This window comes from Buceros rhinoceros, unplaced genomic scaffold (assembly GCF_000710305.1).
Source record: "Buceros rhinoceros silvestris isolate BGI_N320 unplaced genomic scaffold, ASM71030v1 scaffold4204, whole genome shotgun sequence".
NCBI lineage: Eukaryota > Metazoa > Chordata > Aves > Bucerotiformes > Bucerotidae > Buceros > Buceros rhinoceros.
In genome coordinates this window covers 24,511-38,773 of record NW_010408650.1, presented here as the reverse complement: position 1 = coordinate 38,773, position 14,263 = coordinate 24,511, and the positions used below count along the sequence as shown (strand labels likewise).

General features: G+C 41.6%; 1 protein-coding gene across 1 annotated transcript in view; it reads left to right on the top strand.

Annotated features, from left to right (window-relative positions):
- ST6GALNAC5 (ST6 (alpha-N-acetyl-neuraminyl-2,3-beta-galactosyl-1,3)-N-acetylgalactosaminide alpha-2,6-sialyltransferase 5) overlaps nucleotides 1–13,636 on the top strand; it is a 71,668-nt gene extending 58,032 nt beyond the window's left edge. Inside the window, exons 3-4 of the mRNA XM_010134926.1 lie at nucleotides 5,291–5,398; nucleotides 12,768–13,636. Of these exons, the coding sequence (XP_010133228.1) occupies nucleotides 5,291–5,398; nucleotides 12,768–12,999 (340 nt within the window). The 3' untranslated portion in view covers nucleotides 13,000–13,636. The remainder of the gene's footprint in view (nucleotides 1–5,290; nucleotides 5,399–12,767) is intronic.
- Nucleotides 13,637–14,263: the final 627 nt, after the last annotated feature.

Genomic DNA, 14,263 nt, shown 5'->3' with positions numbered 1-14,263 from the left:
TGACATACAGTAGTAAAATAATGTAATTTATATATACGAATTTCAGATCTGCTCAGGGAGACCAGCACGCCCATTAAATTCTCTGCCTTACGAGCTGTAATATGGTATGACATGCTAAATAACATCACTTGTAACAGAAGTAAAAAATATGCATCAAAATAATTTGTATGGGGTATTACCTCATCAACTTAAAATACCAGAATCTGGATGTACTGTTTACACAAGGAGACAGGAGCTGTTTAAATCTCACTTTGGGGTAATATACCTGAAAGATATTTTACTGATTCTGAAAAATCAGAATAGATAGGTTATGTTTCTTAGAGAGGAAATGCCACCGTTCAGTGAATTACAATAGCTGTTTATTGAATTTAAGCATTCGTGGAACACTGCAGCTGTAAAGCTTCTTGTAAAACAAATAAACATTAGTCATACATTAGGTGCTTCAGAACAGTTCATCTTATATTTCCAGCTGGGAAAAGGAAAGTTATTATCATAGTTACATCTTTATGAGACTGTTTATGACTTCTAAGTTGATCTTCAAATCAAATTTTTAGTAAGTGACCCACTGCAGGACTTGAGCATTTTCATATACAATGTTTGAAAATGGGCATCTAAACCAAAGACTTCCTAGCAAGAAATACATTTATTTTTAATGAATTCTTATTTTTTACTTATTAAATATGCTGCTGTAAAAATGGAACAGGGTCCTCACTTAGGTACAGATGAAGAGGTAGGTTTACTGTGCAGTAACTCATGAAATTTTCTGGCTTCACAAATGCTATACATACACAGCAGAGCCTGGAGCTGGGCTCAATCCTCTTGTGGACGGGGAAGACTCAAGAGCACGGACTTTGTTTTCTGGTCTGCACAGCAAAAGCAGAACTAGCGTTAGAGGAAACTGTTGTATCCTCTTAGCTGATGGTGACTGTATCAACTGTATCTTTGCTGGCTTTGTCACATCCAATGTGGCTCCATTCAGTTACAGTCAATCAAACTACACATCTAAGTTTTTGACTGACTCAGCAGGCAGTAACTGGTCAGTTCCTTACCATCAAAGGTCGTTTTTTCTGCATCCTCAAACCAGTGCCTGTGAGTCTCTGCCAGACTCTGCTCCTCCCAAAACAAGAAGGAGGGATAACGAAGGGAGATACCCTGCCTATTCTGATGTGTTACACTCGCTTCCAGGTTTGTTAACTCTGAGTTGAGAGAAGTGAGAAGGTGATTTAAGCATTCAGACCCTTCAAGAAAAGTGCCAAGGATTATCTGTATGCCCAGTATTTACAAAGGCTTGGAAGTTAGCAAAGCTGTAGTTGCTCTGTAACACGGGTCACCGTCAGCCCTAAGGGTCAGACCCTGTACACAAGGAATGCACCCTGCCCATTCCTGTCCTGGCTACTCTTTCAGTGGAAGACCACATGCAGTCCCCATTTTAGAGCAAGAGTTTACCTCCTCTGCTTCAGTCTGGCCAGTTCTGCCATGGGGAGCCAGGCTCCTGTTCCTTTCCTGACACTTGCTCTGCAGTTCCAGGCAGGTTGCTCTTTCTGCTTCTGCATCACCCAGAGGGAGCAAGAGACCTATAGCCCAGCATGTGATGAGAGCATTTCTTTTTCTGCACAGGCACCAAGCTCAGTCTTGGCTCCTGAAATATTCTGAAGGCATTTGAGACATGAAAGACATTGTAAGAAGTTTATAGTGGACTCAGTCATGGGCACCCTGAACTCCCAGTGTGAGTCAAGGGCACTTGGAAGCTAACAAAATTCAGCCTCAGGAGCAGGTCTTGTGCTTTTAAGAAACTGCAGGCTCTGCTGTGTACAAACCGCTCCTTTAGAGGGCACATCCAGCATACTTGAAGGACTAAGAAGATTAAAACAGGAGATGAAAATAAATGAATAGGCAGTGCAGAAAAAGAGAGGGAACATGGAAAGAAACACGGGTAGGAAGGAATTTGTAAGGAAAGAAAATTTATGTAGCTGTGGGAGCAGGAGTGGAACATTGTACAGCCCAGAATGTTGCTGTTCCCTGGGATGTGTCTGCTGAGCTCTTGACGTTAGTGCCTGCAAAAAACAAAGGAGGGAGAGAGAGAAGCCTGATTACAAGGTTGCAATAATCAAACCATTCATTTTTGTCTTGAAAATTATGAGAAAAAAAGATAATTGGGTATATTGAGCTTTTTGGAAAGGAAACCCAAAAACCAAACTGATTTTGAAATGAAGGGAAACCTTCAGAAAACATTGCCAGTTAAATAGTATGGTAAATGACAAAGGCTGTAGCACAATATACTTGGTATTATAAAGTAACTGTACTTGAAAATAACTTCATAATTGAATAAGGGTACATTAAGAAAATATGATTCAGAACCAATATTATAGTAATTAGATAAAGGAAGCATAAACGAAATAACTCCAGGAAGAGTATTTCCATAGAGATTATAAATGAGATTTTGGTGGAGCAGGAAGGCCTTTAATTGTAATTTAGTGTGCACTACAGAATTATCAGCACAGTGTGTTAGTTCATCGTATAATAGAATATCTGATAATTTCCCCTAATAAGCACATGACAGTTCTTCATATTCTTTCATTACAGCTGATGAGGTGCAAAAGCAGTATTCTATTGTTGGACTCTTGTTCACATCTTTTATGAAAAGGCAAGACACTGTAACCCTGTTTCTGGCTTGCTGTCCTACACACATGAACTTGAATAAGTTTTTATATCTTTATTTCATTATTTAGCTTTTAAGTTAGTTTATTTGAATTCAGTTATTCTCCTATTTATTGAAAACACTAAATTACAGCATAAGTGTGCACAAGCAAAAAGAAAAATAACGCACAGACAGCCTAGCTGGGCTGCCTGACCTGCGCAGAGCCCAGGCACGTCACTCGTGGTCTAGATACAGTTGCTTCCTTGGTTTTGGAATGTAAGGTCCTAAGACCCAAAACAGTGGCCTTGTGCAAGCTCCAAAGTACTCGTGGCGTGAACATGTTCCAGAATTACCCAGTGATTCATAGGCTCAGAAACTCTCGAGTGGCAGGAAGACAATTTTTTAGGCTTTTCCCTACTTTCTCTTTCCTAATAATTTTGAGCCCAAAATTGTTATTTACTGTTTTGTATTGTTGCAGTGCCTGAGGGCCTCTGCTGAGCTTATGACCCAGCTATGGCATTGTGACAAATTGCACTCCCCCCAGCTTAAGTGCAAATTCAGAAAATAAATAAGGCCCCATAATTGGAACTAATGAGATGCTTAAATCATGTTATTCTCCAAATGCTGGCTTAGCCGGCTTAGCCTGACAGTCTGTATGTCAGGATCAGTGAAAATGTACGTTTCAGTTTATACATTGCCAGGTGACCTACAAAGGACAGGACAAATTAGTCTCCCCAGCATACTTCAGGCATTTTTGGTTAAAGAATTCGCTTATATTTAGAAGTGTTTTTTAAGCAACTAGCACTGATACCACCATTTGTTGTTTTTTTTTTTTTTAATTTGCCAGATAGTCTAATTCACTGAGGAAATGGGAAACCTTGGTACAAGGTATTCCTCAGTCTGATAGTGCTCAAAGTATGTCCCTCCTACTGCCCTGTAGGTGACCTGCTTGGTACCAACTTGTTGAGCATTAGCTTGGGAAGCTGCATGGTGGGCTCTTGCCTGCTTGGTTACACGTCAGTGATTGCTGGCACTTCCTCGCAGTGGCTGTTGTGCATTCTGCTACCACTGGGTAAACGGGGCCATGGAACTGGGGTCAGGACTGGGGATTCCCATGTTCTCTGCTGTGCTGCTTTTTTTTTGGGGGTGGGGGGAGGGGTGGGCACAAAATTTTGCAGGTATCGGGCTGATAGAGGTGTGGTGGAATGAGGTTAATGTACGTTCCATATTAGTACAATCTGACAGAGCGCACAAACCATCCAAGAGCTGCACCTGTTCTCATAGCACCTCAGTTTTAGTAAGAGACAAGAGTCAGTCACTGTGACAGGCTGTCATCAGGAATCTGAAGCCTTTTTGGGTCACAGATGACAGAAGCTTGAACTTCTTCCTGTGGGACTTTTTTCTAGCTGGGAGAGGAGCCATGAGAGAGACCTGCTGTCTCCTCCTCTAACAGTGTTTGAAAGGAGACCTCTGAGTTAACTTGTTTTCCCTGGGTCAAATACCTGACTCTGTGCCTCCATTTCTAAGAGAGGTGCCTGACTTGGTCCTGTAGGACAGCCCCTACACATGCCTTTGCAACTCCTTCTAGACATGCTCCTCACTGGCGTTTCCTTGACTCTGCTGCTGCAAGACTGTCAGTTCTTCCTCAGCACAGGGACAGTGCAGGTCCTAAACACAGGACTGGGACTTTCAGTGCGTGTGCCAGGCAACCAGTAACCATTATAGTACCCAGCTCTTACACACTAAACAGCCATGACAAGCAGGTGCTAGGAAGAGGAAACATTACTGTTCTGTTCTGCAGATAAGAACCCGTGATACTGCCAAATTGAAGTACAGCTTGTAAATCTCTTGTATCTGTGAGCAGCTGCATGGAGGTATCTCCTATTTTGCATAAATAATGCTGGGATCAGTTGTGCTTCTTTAAAGATTTCTCCCAGCCAGCAGAGAAGGACAGGAAAGGAGCTGCCTTAGAGGCCTCCCTTGCAGCACTGTCACTTGCATTCAGAGGTCCCACCAGGCAGGGATGGGTCTCAGGGCAGGCAGAGCCGTAGCACCTACCATGAACGTCTCCCAGGCTGGCTACAGGACAGGCGTAGCTGCAGCCAACTGAGAGTTTCCTGCCAGCAGTCACAGTACGTGGCTGAGAGCTTCTAGAAAAAAGTCATGGATAAGGGGTGGGAGGAATGAAGGTTAGAACAAGCTCTTGAGGCCAAGACTCGCTCCAGCAGACAGATGACTCTGTATGCTGTGGGAGGCAGCATTTGAAGCAGCCCTCTTCATGCCCCTGACATGTCTTCCTGAGCACTTAGTGTGTAAGCTCTGTTAAGTGATTACAGATGTGTATAGATTACTAGCAGAAGAATATAAATATAGGACATGAAGTTTCAGTCACTTAAAGTAAACTTACCGAAAGGTCAGCTAAATATTAACATTGCTGTCCCTAAAATTAATTACAGCAAGGGCAATTTCTGCATAGATTAGCGCACTGACAGAAGATACTAGCAAAATCATTAAAAGATGAATAAGCAAAGTAGTCTTGGTTGCCCAATTTTCATAACGTTTCACAAGAATGAAAAAAATGCCCAGAAATTGCTTCAGATATCTCAAGAATTATTTGTCAGCCTAGAAACTTAATTATGTTTTTGCTTTCAGGAAGATATCCAACACTTGGCTTAGCACGGGCTGGTTCACAATGACTATCGCATTAGAGCTGTGTGACAGGATAAATGTTTATGGCATGGTGCCACCGGATTTCTGCAGGTAGGATTTATTTTGGAACCCTTATTAGCCAAGAAGGTTGAATGTTACAGATAAATATCTGAATCTTTTAATTTTTTTTCTCTTCAACATTTCTCCATTACTCCTAAAGCAATTAATTAACATGTTGCAAGATCTGATTCTAAAGACAACAAACAGCATTTAATTATGTTACATAAAATATTTAAAAATTTTGTTTGTAGTGTTGGGGAATTAATCCATCTTGTTGGTTTCTTTTAGTTTCTCTGAGTATTTATCAGCTAAAAGTAATGCAATAATTGGCATGAAATTAATCTGAAAAAAGGATTACCGGAAAACATTACTTGTAATTTGGTTTTTAAGTTTCCCCCCACTTAACAGAGGAATGGAGTTCTCGCAGTGACTAGTTTCTAAATGGAACTTTCTACACCACTCAAAGTAAGATCGTTGTACCTCTGTGTCGTGAATCCCAATCTGCCAGTAAACTAGCTTGCTAAATACTCCCCACCAAGAAAACCCCAGAATTTGGGTGGGCAGAGTCGATGATCATCTGTAATCACCCATTTCTGTCGTGCAGGGTGTGGGCCACAAGCAGTAGGAGCGGCGCACAAATTCTGTCTGTGGACAGAAAACTGTGACCCCTTCATGCTGTTCTATAAAGTAACAGCTTGGTACCTTTTACCACTGCGTTGGGCCTCCAGCCACATTCAGGACTCAGACCCAAGGTGCTGGTTAAAGTTTCCCATTATGGGTCAGTCACACAGGAAGGTGTCTGCAGCCCTTCTGCTACTGGACCAAAATCACATTAGCCACATGATGCAAAGTCCCAATCCAGTATAAACTCACAGAAGTTTGTTTTACATCAGCAGTGTGAATGCTGACGGAAGGGTCACCTGTCCTGCCGTTACCAGGCTGAGCAGTCTGGCCTTTCAGAAGAGCGGGGCTATGTCCACACCTAGTCCTGGTCCCGTTTGCACTGCTAGGTGACCCAGCAAACAGTGGCAGCAGTGTAACTTTTTATCCCCTGCTCACGAATCCCTTTCACTCAGAAATACTTGCTTGAATTTTCTGTTCCAAATTTAGTGATCCCACTGAAGCCGGGTTCGGTGACTAACTCGAGATGCCTTCGGGGGGCAAGGGGAGCAAGGCTGCACTGGCAGGTTAGCTCATCTGTCAAAGAACAGGACTGCTTTGACTTTCCTCTGAGCGCTGAAAAGGATCATTCAGAAATCTGCATTTGTCTGGGCACACAGTAGAAATCCCTGAAGAAATTACAGTATAAAATGTCAACACTAAATTCTACTGTGTGAGAGTTTCTACAAATTATAACAAAACACTGATGATAAATGCTGTGATGTACTGCAGATTTCATCATGAATTCTCCAAGGCTATTAACAAACTAGATCAGACATTCCAGACAACATAAATACCTTCCACCACACAGCATTGCAGTTCCCCTGTCATTTCTCTTGGCCAAGACACACTTCTTCAGCTTCTCTAAGTGGCTGGTCTGTTTTATTTCAGAAGATGCTGTATTCCAGTGGCACGTGGAAGTAATTCTTAAATAAACTGATGATCTAAAAATGCCAAAGATAGCAATTCACTGCAAAGCAATGCTCAATCTTAACTTTTCAGGCAAAGTCTGATTAATTTAAATACACCTACTTAATTTAAAAAGAAAAATACAATCCACTGTTTTTAAGAGAGGCTAAAATTGTCACTGAGACCATATGAAAGAAGGCCTTCATGGAACTGATACACTGAAATCAAATGGATCCAATATTAAATCATAGCACAAGAAAGGCTGTTACTGATCCTGCCGTTGATAGATGCAATAATGCTTACAGCCCGCATAAAAAAAAAATCTCAACATAAAGGTACACTCACCTGATCGTAAAAAGGGAAAAGGTCATTTCTTAATCAAAGGAATATAAATTGTCTTTATGTTCAGGTTTATTCCCCAGATGATGAAGAGGAAAACTGTAGTTGCTGTGCCTGAAAGAAACTAGCCATGAAGATGTACAAAAGGAACTCTTGACATAAATACAGTTAGCTTGCTTTGTTCTTCAGCCACTCATTAAGAAGTTAAAACAGTCTTCCTTTCAAAGAAATATGACAATAGGAAAAAAAAAGGCAGAAAAAAGTAACATTCTCTAATTGTAAGCCATATTTCTTGTTTTTCAGTCAGATGAAATAAAAAGCTATCATTTAAAACAAACCAAACCAAACAACCGCATCCTACCTCTCTTCTGTGTGTGCAAGATAGTTGAGGTACTTAAGTTACTGAGATTTAAAAAAAAAAAAAAAAAAAAAGAATATTCTTATTTCTATTCAGAGTTAATATCATCAAATTTACAACTTCAGCAGATACCCATTATTTTTTAAGTATTAATTTGTGGAGTCAGTAATGAGCGTGGGTGATCACTGTCATGGAACTAAATTAGTATCACATCTGTAATGTGAAGGACATCTCAAAGGTATCGTGAGTATCATACAGTTGATTCTGCTACAAATTATTAGCTGAAGATCATTAACCAAATTGCTTCCCACCCATGCAGGAAAGATAGTCTAGTGAAATGAGTCTGGAGTACAGACTAAAAGATTTGTCACTATTAACTGCAACAACGTGTTTGAGATGCATTTCTATTTACTTTCACCGGACATTGATTTTTATAGCTGAACTGGGATTGGTGAGCTGATTACTAAAAATTTCTAGTACTTTACAGCAAAGCTGTACGTAACGTCAAATCCCATTACTTTGCCACAGATTTATGCTGTCGTAAGGGTTAATGGCTTTGATGTGCCCTCACGCTGTTAACTACATCTGACTCGCACGTTCTAGAATAAGATGAAAGCGTGTGCCTCCGTGCACATCGCAAAGAGTCTGGAGAGCGTGAGCCCCTCTCTTTTATCGCGAGACAAGCCATCTTGCTGTATATTTTTCCAGAGCCCAGGGATCCAGTCCCAGCCTTTGCTGGAGCAAACTGGCACCCCAGATCGGAAGCATTTCTCTCTTTGAGCTCCCTCTGGCAGCCTGATGTATGCACAGGGCTCACTCCTGAACTGGGGCACATGGAGGATTTTTCTCTTGCCTCCCTTCAGCAGCAGCCAGACTGCGGGGCATGGCTAGCACCACGGTTCCTGAAGGCACTGCAGTGCTGCTGCTTTTCTTTGTGGCTGCTCAGCTGCATCGGTGGGAAAGGCACAGGCAAGCCTTTGTAATAACACTGTAATAACTCCAGTCCCTGTCCGTTGGAGGATTGGCAGCAGTGAGAGGGTGGTTCCTTGCTGGTATCTCTGGGTTCTCATGCACACAAGGAGAACTCAAGGTGTTAGTGACAAGAGCCCTCTTTAACTACCACCACCCCCTTGCCCCCCCTGCTCCTCTTCATGGGCCTCTCGAACTCATAGAAACTTCTAGATTAATTCTGAGCCTTACTTAACTAATACAAATAATTTTTGCTCCAGTTAAAGAGCCAGATCATTTTCATGTAAGAATTCTTATTTGCCTGCCAGGCCATTTCCCATCTGTGATAATTCGCCTGAAAAGTGGCATTTGAAAGCCTTTAATATATTCCTTTGGGTACAGCTTTTAAATCTAATGTTTTCTTACCTCCCTTACTGCCATTCTATTACTTTAAACCAAGTGCAAAGAAGCAATTCTTGCTAGTTACATCACCTGGGGCTTATGAAGGACTTGCTGGAAGAAGGGGTGCTCACAGGACTGTAAACTATGCGAGATAGTCAGTCATGTCTTTTGGTCCATATGCCCAAATCTCACCTCATTACCTTAATAATGCACTAGCAAAATGCATAACTGGTTTGGGAAACAGGACTGGTGTGGAGGTCAAGGAAATGTGAACCTGGGAATAGAAGGCAAAAAGTTATCCAGACACCTTCATAGTCCTGACATAACACCCTGCCCATTACTATTAATGTCACTTCATTCGCCCTTCAAACTATGAATTATTTTACAAAATCAGCGCGTAGGTATACTTCTAGTGGGTTGGTTTATAATGGCTCTTCGTTTGTAAAGGAAGAGGTTGACCAGAATGTGACAGGGGATGGCCTTGTTCTTCTGCCTTGTTTCTTTTGAGGCAAATGCCATTTGCTCTATTTTCAGCTTTCACTGGGGGTGGATACCATCTGTGCGAAAATGTGCACTGAAGTGGCAAACAGTAGATGACTGACACTGGGTACAAGCACTTACACGGCTGCTGTGCTGGCAGGCTGTTAGGCAGGAAGTACAGTGTATTTTGCAGAGGAACTTTCCTAGGTTCCTCCCAGCTGTGATATTAATATGCGTGCAAAGTCTGACAAAATACTGATTAATGTCCAGTATCAGTCAGTGATAAAACAGCATCTGTTTTAATGTTAATAAATGAGGTGGCAAGCAATTTCCGTATAGAAATTACTCATGCATTTCATTTGCTGGTGACACAAGCTAATTGCAGAGTTAGAAGATAACACGGTACAGTTAATTTGGGTTATGGAGTAGTTACTCAAGCCAGAGTTCAAATCCAAACCTTTCTCGCATGCAATCTAGGGGAATCCAGAACTCCCACAAAAGGACAAAAGCTTAGACAAAACTTCGTAGGTGTCTAAGTACCTTTCAGAGTTCCCAAACCCAAAACAGAAGGTGGAATTTAGCCTCACAGCCTCAGTCACCTGCAGGGTAGTCTTGGGAGAAGTTTAAAGCCGCCAGCACTTTCATTTTTGCTTTGAATTCACCCCCAGTTCAGCCAGGGCACCTGCGTACAAGCCTTTACAGCACCTATCAGGATTCCTGAACCCAACAGGGCGTCCAGACTCCGCTCTTGCGCCCCCCTGACCTGCCAGGCCCTGTGCAGCGGGTGTTTCTGGACTGGTTCTGACAGGATGTTGGACAAAATGCAGGGACCAATTACAGCCTGGAGCTAAGGGCATCCACTTGGGATACTCTAGTGTTACCTTTAGAGTCTTTGATATACTGTGGAATCCCTCTCTTCAAAAGGGAAAGCCATTGCTAAAATATCCCCTGGTAGAGACTAGTAACAGAGGGAGAAAGCACTTACTGGGAGGTACAGGCTTCAAAAGGTTGCTTCAGAGAGGCAACAGAAGTGTTATCAGAGGGAGAAGCCACCACTCCTTCCTCTCCCCATGCGCTCCACCCAGTCCTCGTACCTGTATACTCGGGCTTTGTGTGGAGAACAAAAAATGACCAGCATTCATGTAGATCCTCCATGAGAACTGCCAGTTATCACCATCATCCATGGCTAATTTCTGTGCACAGCAAAGGAACAGGGAAGACATACAGCAGTTTCCTGCTTTTTGCTCTTCCAGCTCATGTTCTGCAGATTCGCTGCAGGCCTTTAAAAAACAAAGGGTGGGGTGGGGCAGTGGAGAGAGAATCCCAACCAAACCTACCCAGAGGTATGAGCACCAGCAGCCTTGCAGGCTCAGTCTGCAGTACTGGGTCCGCAGCAGTTAAACGATTTCCACTGTGACTGCCTCGCTTCAGAATCGGCTTTGACATGCGATTTCAGCTTCACTAATCTGAACTTTAAAGAAGTACATTTATACCGAGCAGTACAGGTTTACCCTTGAGAACACAAGAGTAAAAACCCAGCTTCAGAGCAGAAACGAAGAAGCCGTCTAAATAAGAAACAGAGGCCTATTTGTTTAGTAGATATTAGGAAAAAAATAAAACTCATTAAAATGTGTCCTGTTAGATTTACAGTAACCATACAAACAATTCATTTAAAAGATTGTAAGACGTCCAATGTATCAAAAAAATGTATGGAAAATAACTGAAGATTGAGTTCAATTGAAGATTGAGCTAAAAAAAGGTACTAAATTTCTACATGAAGGGTATTTTTTACATGACAAATACTCTTTCTGTAGGGGAGGCATCGAAAGATTCCTTTTCACTCTTACGAATTTCAGTGAGAATACACACAGTAAATTTAGAATCCATCTTATTCTAGAAATGTAATTTTATTGTTATTCTGGTCTTGTAAGATTGATCACTGTGTTTTGTTACCAATAAGCTAGATTGATGGAATTAAAACGTTAATCTAAGGTACAAATGGAAAGCAGCAGCAGTCTCATACGTTACCACTGCATGTACCATATGGATAATGGTAAAATAAGAAAAATTAGAGAATTGCATAGGTGACAGAATTACACAGTAAAAATAATGACCAGAAGAGAATACTGACAGATTGTGGATGCATTCAATTGAAAGCGAGCCTAAATATTAGCTCTTCAAAATGAAAATAATCAACTCTGTATTAGAGCTGACAGCCCTGAATCTGCATGAGATTTCTTGCTCTGTACTGGGGTCCTGTTTAGCTCAGGCTTCATCACAGAGCAGTTCCAAGGCTTCACTAAATGGTAGTGTTTGGATTAATTTTTCTGCCACTACAAAACAGCTTGTTGGTAGCAACTGTGGAGATGGGTACGATTGGGTTGTTCTGTCTGGGACAGCTGTGTCTCTTTGAACTTAGGGAGAGAGGATTGTTTGAGTTCTACTCAAGCCAAAATGTCTCTGCCCAAAGTGAAAACCTGACGGGCACAGTTTAATGTAGAGAACAGAACAAAAGGAGGAGGAATCACTGGCTTATTATAACACCAGTGTGCCTTTTACAGAATCTAACATCAAAACATTGAGGTTAGAATTGCTAGAATTAACTTTATCCTAAATATCTAATTGGTCTTTGGCATATCCTGAGCGTCACCACATGCGTGCCCATCTCCTGCTGGTTAATGCTGATGTGCTCACAAGGTCAGAAGAATACTGTGAATATTGAAATGGGTGAACCATTTCAATTTTTAGCTTAGATACATGAAAGTTGCCATTGTAAAATAAAAAAATTCATTTGTGCATCAGATGCTTGATTATAAACCCAGCAATAGCAGACTGTATCACTGACCTGGCATGCAGATGCACTCGTTGAAGTTGTGCTCTCACAATCTCGCGCACCACGCTGGGAATCTTCAACTGAGCTGATGTGACACAGATAACGTCCTCCCCTCTATCTTCCCCTTCCCTTTCTTCCCGCGGTTCAGTAAATACCTCTGCAAGGCTTTTTACAAACCACAGTCTAGATATACATCTCTTTGGAGCAGTTTGCTTCAGATTTCAGTACTAACACAGCCCTGCAGCATTATCGCTTGGTTTGGAGCTACTGCTGTCCTTTATTTAACTGGGAGGAGGGCAGTAAAGGAGATCAATAGAAGGAGCAAAGAAAACACCTTTGCACCATTCTGATGTATTAAATATGCAAGAAGAATACAGCTACCTAGAAATTTAGTTTAACTGGGAGAACGCATCAGCTTAGTAAAGATAAAATCTTTTCAATCAGTAAAAAAAGAACATCTCAGGCTTCCATCTATTCTCTTTCTCCCACAGGGACCCTAATCATCTTTCAGTACCTTATCATTATTATGAACCTTTGGGACCTGATGAATGCACAATGTACATTTCACACGAGCGGGGACGAAAGGGCAGTCATCATCGTTTCATCACAGAGAAACGAGTGTTTGAGAACTGGGCACGGACATTCAATATTCACTTTTTCCAACCAGACTGGAAACCAGAACCACTCACTGTAAAACAACGTGAGATCAAACCGGTCGTCTGAGAGATGAATGCACAAGACCGCAGTCACCTACTGTATCAGTCTTCAGGGTGTTGGACCTTCTGGGACAGCAAGGCAGCCGAGAGGAGAGGGGTAACAGGATTTGCAGCTGGTAACTGCAGCACGTGTCAGGAAGTGACGATGAAGGAGCAGAGCATATCAAGCGTGTTTTCTGTGGAACTGTATTAATCCAGTATATAGCCTCTTTTGGCCATCTGACTTCCTGTATGTGTATGTGATTTGTGAAACACAACTTGAGTATCATTAACAGATGGTTAATTCATCATGGTTTTTTAAAGTACAACGCCACTGAATTTTCATAGTGAGAACTTACGGTATTTATTCAATGGAGGTTTTTATGCAACCTAGGCCAGTATTTTTCTAATTCACAGTTAATGTTGTTTATCTTTCATAATCTTTCAAATCCAAAATTAATACTCCTGATGTTTTGAAAGGCCTAGCTTTTTATTTATAAAATTTGTTTGAAAAATATGATTCTATATAGCATGTAATTAATATTTGATCTGGAAATGTTGCATTTCTTTTAAAAATTTTGGGCTCCGTTCCAGCCTAAAGCCTTTAACAGCAAGAATGGTCCCATGTGCAGATCTAGCTAACTTCACATTCTGGCATCTCAAGTTAATATGAACACAGTAGTGAAGATTCTGTTTGATATTAATGTGCATTTGCTGCTGTGCTGTCAAGCTGCTGTCTTTTAATTAGGGGTGGGAGGAAGGAGGGCAAAGTTTATCTGAGAAAAAAAAAAAAAATCCCTGGCTATGGCAGCATGCCTTTCTGTGAAGAGACCAGGCTAAGGCTGGAGGGGTTGTGTTCTGTTTTGCCTCTTGTAGTCCTGAGAGAGGCTGAAGGAGCAATTTTCCTGAGGCAACAGACTACAAACCAGGCATGAACTGCTCAAAACAACATGACCAAATTTCTGAAATCCAGAAGTTAAACTCCCCCATACTACAATACCAGTCACACTAGCCAAAAATATTACAGCACTGCAAAAATCTCTGCCTTCCACTGTTCCAGGATCATCACTGGACTCAGAGATCTTGGATCACACCAAAGATAGGATATGAAAAGAGTTCCACCAGTACAAAATAGTCCCCTTGAAAAACAGCAAAGTTCCTCTCGGCATGTTTTCCGTGAAGATCGTGGCGAGTCCCTGCCAGCCAAGGGGACGGACAATGCTGGTGCTGTATTTGGAACCTCACCATCTGAATTACTGGGTTACGTTTGGCTTGTGAATAAAGAAGATTTC